This window comes from Octopus bimaculoides, chromosome 9 (genome assembly GCF_001194135.2).
Source record: "Octopus bimaculoides isolate UCB-OBI-ISO-001 chromosome 9, ASM119413v2, whole genome shotgun sequence".
NCBI classification, from domain to species: domain Eukaryota; kingdom Metazoa; phylum Mollusca; class Cephalopoda; order Octopoda; family Octopodidae; genus Octopus; species Octopus bimaculoides.
The window spans coordinates 968500-978037 of record NC_068989.1 but is presented as its reverse complement, the minus strand read 5'-3'; the positions used below and the strand labels follow the sequence as shown (position 1 = coordinate 978037).

The 9538-nt window shown below is 35.8% G+C and overlaps 1 protein-coding gene across 1 annotated transcript in view; it reads right to left on the bottom strand.

Annotated features, from left to right (window-relative positions):
- The window catches only part of LOC106871208 (insulin-like growth factor 2 mRNA-binding protein 1), a 34038-nt gene extending 24884 nt beyond the window's left edge, over window positions 1-9154 (bottom strand). Inside the window, exon 1 of the mRNA XM_052970310.1 lies at window positions 8839-9154. Within this exon, the coding sequence (XP_052826270.1) occupies window positions 8839-9010 (172 nt within the window). The 5' untranslated portion in view covers window positions 9011-9154. The remainder of the gene's footprint in view (window positions 1-8838) is intronic.
- Window positions 9155-9538: the final 384 nt, after the last annotated feature.

The window sequence follows — 9538 nt, the reverse complement described above, 5'->3', positions numbered from 1 at the left end:
CCCACCAAAGGACGGGAACCAAAGTCAACCTCACAAAATGCTAAGCATTTTGCACAGCATGCTACCAAGTCTGCCACCTTCTCTGCAAATAGAGAAAACTAGCATTACTGATGGGACATTACAAATATAAATCTCATAAATGTATACCAAAAAGGACATATTTTAAAAGATTCTTTTAATCTACAACTGGGGCAGGTAGTTTGGGAGGGGGCTTTGTCAGTGTGAGGAGGGTCTGTAACATTTACACCTTCCCTAGACAGGGGAATGTAATAGTTTGATGAAATCAATGCCGTTAATGTTTAATCAATCTAAATTGCAGACAAAACAGAGCAATGATTGATCAAGTTGTTCAAATCAGCAAGGTTAACAACTTTACCTCTCAATCCTTCTGAAACGGAATGGTCAATAAAAGTACCAGCCTTGCACTGCAGTCAATATTCTCTCCCTTTCTTAAAGTAATCAGGTGTGGTTAGACAGAAAATGGATGAGGCCCACAAGATCTAAAAATACTCAAGACATGTTTTACGTCCCCAGAAAACAATCGACAGTTAAGAGACAAAAAACAAAAAATAAGGGCCTCAAAAATGATAGGAGAATAGTATTAAAGTCTTGGGACATATCTGCATTTAATAAAGGATCTAATTCAGGTTCAAAATTGAATTACCTTTTTGGTTATTGAAAACCAATTCTAATTTTGTGAAGTCTAAACTATGTCAAGAATGCAGCATCTTCAGGAGAGAAGGCCTGCAGGATTATGAATTGTGATGTTAAATATAGTTACTGGTTTCCTAAATAATTTTTTATTCCTGTTTTGAGGTTGCTGAATGGAAATAAGTTGTGTCTGATGTAAAATGTCTTTTGTCAAAGTCACGGGGATGCCAAGCTTGGCAAGAAGTATTATGTTGACTTTAGCCAGTGTGCAGAAAGTGAGAAAATAATGTAGCTTGGTGCAAGCAGCATAAGATGGAGTCTGGGAGTTATTATAAAAGAACAGGGCCATGAGGTAGGGCTGAGACAAGAAATAAATCATGCAACACATGAAGGAGATCATACGTAGACGTCATTTCACTGATAAAGGAGACATACATTTATGTCGTTATATGTAATTATTTTCTGTCACACTTTAGATGGCTACAAGTTGGTAATCAACAGAACATTCAAAGCAAGTAAGGTGACAACAAAGAGAAAATTGAAGAACTTGCTTTTAACAGTTGCTGCACAAAAGAAAAAACACACTTAAAAGTTAAGGAAAAGAAAAACTTTGTGACAGTGTGCATTGATATAAATAATTTTTGCTTCTGAGGGCTCTGAACTGAAACATTCAAACTCAGGTCTTCTTCACAACACACAAACTTATTGCAAAATCTAAAAGTTACTTCAAGACAAACATTCAATAGCAAAAAAAAAAAAAAGAAAAGAAAAAAAAAACCACCTCTAAACATGTTGCTAAATAGCTGTTTATTTCTAATTTAAAAACACTTGTTTTAATTACTGCCTTGTTCAATGATTTGAATCGAGATTACAGTCCACAATTTTACAATAAGGTAATTTGAAATACATTCCAAAAGGGTGTCATTATTTCCATTTAAAGTATTACTAAATAAAAGCTATAAAATACAATACTATAATTTTAATCTATAGAAACTGATAAACTTTGTACATAAGCGTAGAATTTTCACACCAAGATGAAAGTACAAAATGTGGAACCTATACAGAAATTATTTATTGATTTAATATTTTATCCAACCATTATATCCGGTTTCAGTTTTTATTTAAAAGACATTATCCTCCAATAAATGTCATGGCTGTAACATGTATAACAAAAATAAAGGAGATGCACAATAGATGCATAGCAGCTGCAAGATGAGAACCATTCAAGTGGCAGACAGCCAGTGAAATTAATGCAAGTTCTAATTAGGTTGGATAAGTTGTGGTTTTGGCTTGTGCCAGGGCATGCAATGAACACACCCGCTTCACCTGGAGGAAGGAGTCTGTAGGAAATCTATTCTGTAGACTCAGTGCAACAACTCTTTTGCATCGATTTACCTTGCAGTCTGGTGGGTGCTGACAGCTTTGTGGGCTGTTCATATCCCAACCACATTCATCTTTCATGACTTACAGCAGGCATTATATAATGTGAGGTGTACACTAGTAAAACTGGATAAAATAATACTAACAGTTAAAGATGTGACAGAAAAAGGAAAGTGATAACTAGGTCAGATTTGAGACATTTAGACTTTATAGATAAAATAACATTGGAGTGTGAAAATGAGGTAAGCCCAACACATTAGACGAGGGAAACAATAAAAGAAAAGATCCCTCTCAAATATCAAGTGGAGAACAACTTATTTTATAGATCAACAAACAACATTACAGAATGAGGACCAAACTGAAGTAGAGAGTGTGGTCAATGTGATTGAGAAACCCCAGCACAACCACACAGAAAGCAATGATAAATACACACCCACACGGCTTACGTAAGTATATCAATGGAAATGCATTTTTAGAAAAGGAACGCAGGCCAGAACAGATTTGCATTGAATTGAAAGTTGTGAAATAAAGTTTGGACGATGATGAAAGTAAAACAGCTGAATCAAAAGGAAAAGAGAGGTTTAGCAAAAAGTAAGAAAAACAATTCTGTGGAATAAGTGTGATTCCACTGTTGGAATAGCTTTACATCTAAAAAAAACATTAGCAATAAGGAGAAGGTAGAAAAAAAAGAAATCTTCAATATACATGGAGTCGAAATTAGCTTTTAAGAGTGCAAAGGTTAACGATGACACTTGTTCTAGAAACAAGTGTTCAATGAACAATTTCCTCTCATTTAGAGAACTTCAGTTTACTAGAGACTACTTAATATAACAATTAAGCTTATTCAATACTAGCTACACACACACACACATTTTATTGGCCCAGGAGGAAAGAAAGATTAAAAAAGAATATCAAGTGTGAGTGCACCAATATTTTCCAGATTCAATATGTGGAAAGAACAAATATTTAGCATTTAATTTTCAAGCCAACAGAAATTTAAGACTCCATAGAAAAATCTGTTCTGAAGTAAATGTAGACTTGCTGCGTAAACCATCACAATTTCCAAAGATCCACCTTCTGCTCATCAGTAAAAATTCCCTTCACATCAAGTTATAGAAGATCACAAGTTTATAAGAAAAGAGTACACCCTATTGAATGGACCCAAGTGTATTTGCTGGAACTAATTTTCTGGACGATAGAAAGGTGAAAGACAACTCCACCCAGGAACTCAAAACTGTGAGACAAGATTAAAACAATTCCATAAACTTACAACAAAAGGTTTCCCAACACACACAACCACAAAGGTAATGAAGCAGCCTCTTCATCAGCTGATCCAAATTGCAGCTCACAGGGCCACAAGCGGCCCTCAATGGTCTCCCTCTATAAATATAAATTTTTCTTTGACTTAAGTTTTACTTTTTTTGGGGTGTGGTCCCTACAAAAATCCAGGTTTTGGATCTGACCCAGAATTTTAAAAAGTTGAGAGTCCAATACTCTACATTGTTCCTCAATGTTCTAGATAGTGACCAAATTTCCCTCAAATCATAGTCCTAAAACGATTACTTTGGACAATGTAGTCCAAGATGGACTTTGTCTAAAAAAAAAAAAAAGTATGGTTATAATGGTTATGGCAGGAATATCTTTGATAATAAGTTTGCTCACTCATTACAATATTTAATTTCATTAAATTCAAATCCTGCAAAAACCAATAGAAAAAAAAGAAATCTAATATTTTCATATAATTGCCAGGTTCCAAGTCTACTTTGCAAAATGGCAGTCAAAAGAGACATTTAATGAATGAATTTAAAATGTTTAAATTACTTAGCAAACAAGAAAAAAATCACAGTAATATTACTCTAATGTGAACCTGAAACCATAATTGCATTTAGCTTCATTACTTCTCTGGTCACCTATACTTACATTGCAGGTGACACCAGCAGTGACAGAAGTAACTTCCCTTTTGCAGATGGCAAACTGCATTATATGCAAGACCAAACACTTAAGCAACCTCCCTCAAAATACACGTCTTCAGAAAGATTTATAACAAATATATAATTACTTCAATTAGTTCACAATACCACCACCACCACTACTACTACAACAAAAGACAAAACACATTTGACAAGATCTTACAAAATCCCGGTTTGTGTTTTATGCCTAAAGAAGATATCAGATATGCAAGTTGATGTTGCAATTTGATTGAAGCTTATTCCACTTTACTAACACTGCTAATACATTCAGGAAACAACATGACCATCACAATTTTCTGTTCCATTTCCTTTTCAAAATATCATCTTCTAAAAGGGAGAGGTTTTAGAGAGACTATAAGCATGCAAACCCATCCCTTGATCAATAAAGAAGGAAGCAGGATAGAAAAAAAAAGCAGTAAGTGAAGCATAGTTTGAATCATTAAAAAAAGAAAAAAGGAATAAGTCAACAAGTAGGATTTCTAGGCATTACCCCAACTGCTAGAAAAACCAGCAAAATTTATCTCAATACACACTACCAGTTACATATACTGAATGAAGAGCCAGTCAGGTCTGGAACAATTTTCAGCATAGATTTACTTGATCCAAGGCTGACTCAGAGCTAAATAATTAGTAAAGTTACAGAGATAAATGTAAGAAAGTCGGACAATCCATCGTACAAGAAATGTCAACTCAAAACACAGAAACCCGAATAAAAGAACACAAGAGTCATTAAACCTCTAACAAAAAAGAAAAAACTTCAAATATGTTTTTTCAATTAAAAAATATTAATTAGGAAGAGAACGATATTAGATGAAATACAGTTTGGTTTTGTGCGACAATACTACTGCTGCCCTCTGTCAAGTAAACCAACTACAGGAGAAGTATTTAGATAGAAAATAAGCCACTGCAATTGGCATTCATCAGATCTGGATAAAACCATCGACAGGGTCCCTTGCTCTGTGATGTGGTGGCCCCTGAGGAAGCGAAATGAACAGCATGAAAGAGGCATACAAGCAATGTACAGGAGAGCTGTCAATAAAGGAGAGCGTTAGGGTTAGTGTTCAGGGAGGAGGAATTCACCAGGACTCAGTTCATTTCCTAATCCTCATAGATTTCCAAAGCATTAGAGGAATTTAAGACAGGCAGCCTTTGGGAATTGACATCTGCTGATGACCTCATACATTCAGCAGAAACTGTAGTACAGCTAGAAATGAAATTCCCAGTATGGGGAGCAAAACCTGGAATAAAAGTGCCTTAAAGTTAACCTAACAAGGACCAAAGTTCTACTAAACAGAACAGACGTGAATCCATTCCCTTCAGGTAATGGCATTGCTTGATATGTAGGGAAGGTGTAAGCAAACATTCTCAGTGTATTCAATGCAAGCTATGGACAGAACAGATGCATTGGAATCACAAAATGTTAGAGAAAGTAGCATTTGTATGTGGAAGATGCACAGAAGCAATGAATACTAACACACAGGAAATAGATTTTCTCAAATACCCAGCAAGTTCTTTAGAAATAGGAGATATTTTATTCCTGTTACTTATGTGACTTAAGTAGCACAGGAGGAGGATGTTCTGAAAGTAAAGTTGCTAGAATAAGAACAAGAAAGTTCAGAGAGCAATTTTCCTTGAATGAAAGGCAGGTGTTTGTGTATGAACAGCAATAACACATAGTAGTGAAACATGGACTGTGAGTGCAGACGACATGCAAAGATGATAAAGAAATGAAACCAGTATGCTCTGTTGGATGTACAACACCCCTGTACTACATGTACAACAAAATGCGAATGTTGAGAGAAAAATCAGAAAGAAGAGGATTCAGATGAAGTGTTGCAAGAGAGAAACTGAGCTGGTATGGTCGAGTGATATGGATGACTGAAGACAGCTGAATAAAGCAGTGCCAACTGGTATGGAAGTTGTGGAAGAGGGAAATCCAGGAGGACATGAGACAATTAGGAAAGAGTGATGTCAAAATGACAAGTCTCAAAGAACAAAGAGACGATTAGCAATTCACTTGTATAGGAGAAGACTTGTCCACCTAAAAGCAGATCTATACACTGAGCTCTACCTCAGCACCCAATCTCTCCCCATCTCATCTAAACATCCATTCCTTGTCTCCACTAACAATGGTACTTATTCAGCTGCCATAATCAATGGAACAGAATATTCACATATTTCATCCCCCTTTGTACTCTCAGTTACCTCCCCTGAACCATTTCCTTTTGATAGTCAACCCTCATTTCTAGTATTATCCCTTCCCATCAATCCCCCTTTTTATGCCTCCTGTTGTCTTTCCATATCCTCTGAAATACATCTTAAGACTGCCATGACCTTATCTTTAACACCCTCCCACATCTGTCATCGATGGCCTCTCCCCAACTTTTGTCTTCTATTCCCTACATAGTTCTTGCATCCATCACTGTCACAGTAAATCCGCTCTCACCCTACACATTCCCATACTTTCAAATCTTCCTGCAGGTTAAAAAACTACAGCTCTCCTCCTTTTCTGTATTGTTACTTATACTTCCTCACCCCCATTCTGAAATTGACCATCGACCACACTTCCATTTCAGTCTCATTCACCTCTACCTACCCCTAACCAACTGTCATTCTTCCCTCTTTGATCCTATTCTCTTTCATACCCCAATTCTTGAGATTACACTCAGACGCCTTGTCACCACCACCAGTCTTCTTCCCAGATACAGTCACCTGTACATAGAATGCAGGACGGCCAAGTATCTCTACCACAGCAAGACACTTGTACCTCTCAACACCTGGCAAAGTCACCTGCTGCTCTACTACAACCTCTCTCACTCGACGGGTCTCTTTCTTGTGAGTTACTTGGTCACCTCTCTAGCAATGGTGTCGGGAAACAAACCCAGTACGCTCTGGTTGGCATTAGGATGGTCATTCAGTCGTAGAAACCATGCCTAGAAAACAGAGACTGGAGTTCGATTCAGTCCTCCAGTTTATTGGATGTTGTCAAACCGTCCGACCCACGCCAGCTTACAAGACAGACATTAAATGTTGATAATCAAACATCAATGCCCTTGTTCCTATCCTTTCGTGCAATTACATATTTTATTCTTAAAAGAGGACAGGATTCAATACGCATCTTTGAAACACGTTCGTTTCTTTAGCAAATTTCCTGACGTTTGTATTGTTCTTTTGGTTTCTTGTTTGAGGATCGCCAGAAACTGTTTTAAGAGTGGAATGTATACATTATTTTACCGAAGAATAAAAGAAGTCGACTTCGATGACAAAGCAACACAACAGAAGATACAAAGTAAGGCAATTAATGTAATATAACGTACCCGAAAGTACCGTTTCGTTGTTACCAAAGTAAGAAATAAGTTATACTCCAAGATCACCCAAAGTAAACACGACTTAACATTTAATTTGTTGTTCCAAAGTTTCTTCCAAATCTACCAACTAAAAAAAATTCTATATATATATATATATGCACAAGGTTTTATATTTACAGAATGGAGATGTAATTCCTTTCTTCAAAGAAATTCGGTGTGTATATAAAATGAATCGAATATAAATCGAAACCCGGTTGCCAAGAGTTATGATCTGACATAAAAGTAGGGATGCTGGTTGAGAAACAAAATGGTAAGAGACTATGAACACACCTTGAGGTATTGTTATTTCAACTGGTGGTTGTTATAAAGTTTACTGAGACAATTATTGGAATTGGAAAACGAATGTGGAGAGGTTTGGGGAGGATAGAAAAAGTTTGGCTTTCAATGAACGAGAAAACAACAATAACAGAAATATAATTTACTTATGTATTCTCATAACGCCTGCTAAATTACCCTGAAATACTTACTTTTCTACATAATTATGTATTTTTATCAATGTGTGTAGAGTTAAGCACAAAACACTATATACACGTGGCTTGTTAACTTAAACAATGGGTGTATATATATATATATATATATATATATATATTGAAAACTAAATACACTATAAAACACGATATAAATATATTGGTTATCAAGACAAAACACACAAGTGTGAAGTTGGTAATCAACTAAGAAACTCAAAGTACAGAAAACACGCCTGCTTATATGGATTTACAAGTGTGTGTGTGTGTATATATATATATACACACACACACACAAACTACTGAAGTCAATACACGTAGTGTGTATATATGTATATATACACACAAATACTTTACATACATAAACACACACATACATATACAAGAATGCCACACACATACCGGGTTGCTGTTGCTGCTGCTGCTGCAACCATTCGAAACATGATTCTGACAAAACTTTCAACAATTTGTCAAAGTTATTTCATCTTAGATTCAACTTGTAATAAAGTCTGTTGATTATAAAACTCATTATTTCGCATCCGTTACAAAGTGATAATTTGTTAAAAGAAGTAAAAGAACATTTTTGTCAATTTTAAAAGCGATAAAATATTAAAACAAACAAATATATCGGAGAAGAAAAAAAAATCCCGAACAGGCAGAAAGTGAGAAAAGTTTAAAGTTTTGTATTCGGTTAAAAAGTCATCGAAGACTTGAAAAACAAATGAGTTAAAAATGATATTTATTATTTGTGTAAAAGTTCGACCGCGTTTAAATATCACTTTGAAGGGGAGGACGAAATAACCGGGGTTTTTTTACGACACATGTTGAGTTTTGTTGGGGAGGATTTTTTCTGGTTCCCGGCCATTTTGAATGAAGGTTGTCCGTCGAAAGAGTTTCGCAATCGTTGGAAAAGAACAGCATTAAAAAGGCTTTACAACAGAACAGGGACAAAAAGTGTGAAGAGAAATATTTGATTAAGAAAAGCCAGCTACTCGTTGTTCTTACCGTTGAGCTTGTCAATAGCTTTATCGACGTTAATCTGATCGGGACAATCGAGAAAAGCGTAGTTGGACTTCAGCAATATATGGCTCGTCTCTACTCCATGCTCCTTCAACAAACCGCTCAGGTTGCTATCGCTGATGTTGGGCGGTAAATTCCCGATGTATACTTTAAACATTTCCTTTGTTGAACAGTAGGAAAGCAACTTTGAGAGTTAAAAACAGTTTTAGAAATGCAACAGCAAAAAATAATTTGGAAAGATGAAGAAATATTTGGTACTATATTACAAATATAGTTTGACAGTCAAAAAAAAACAGTCCAACAAGGTAAGCGGAGGAATACGGTAGCGTCACTTCTACAAGCTGTAGGAGGGGAGCAAGCATATTTGAGGGAAGTACAACATCAATCTCTAAACCATTAAAAACTTTCAAATGATTATTGTTAACTTATTTACTCTATCAAAATTTAAAATAAAGAGAAAAAAAACTTTCAAGTATTCTGCTCAAAATAGTAAGATTTCCCAAACTATGATAAGCAACTGTTGCGCCAACTATTCACCCCTTTCGAGCAAAGTAAATGGATTCGTTCTATAGTTTCAATACTCCCACTTCGCACGTGGTCCGGCTTATAAGGCCGCCTCCCAACCCGATACAAATCATCTTACAGCTTTCTATGTAGAGATGTCTAGTGTATGTAATATATATAT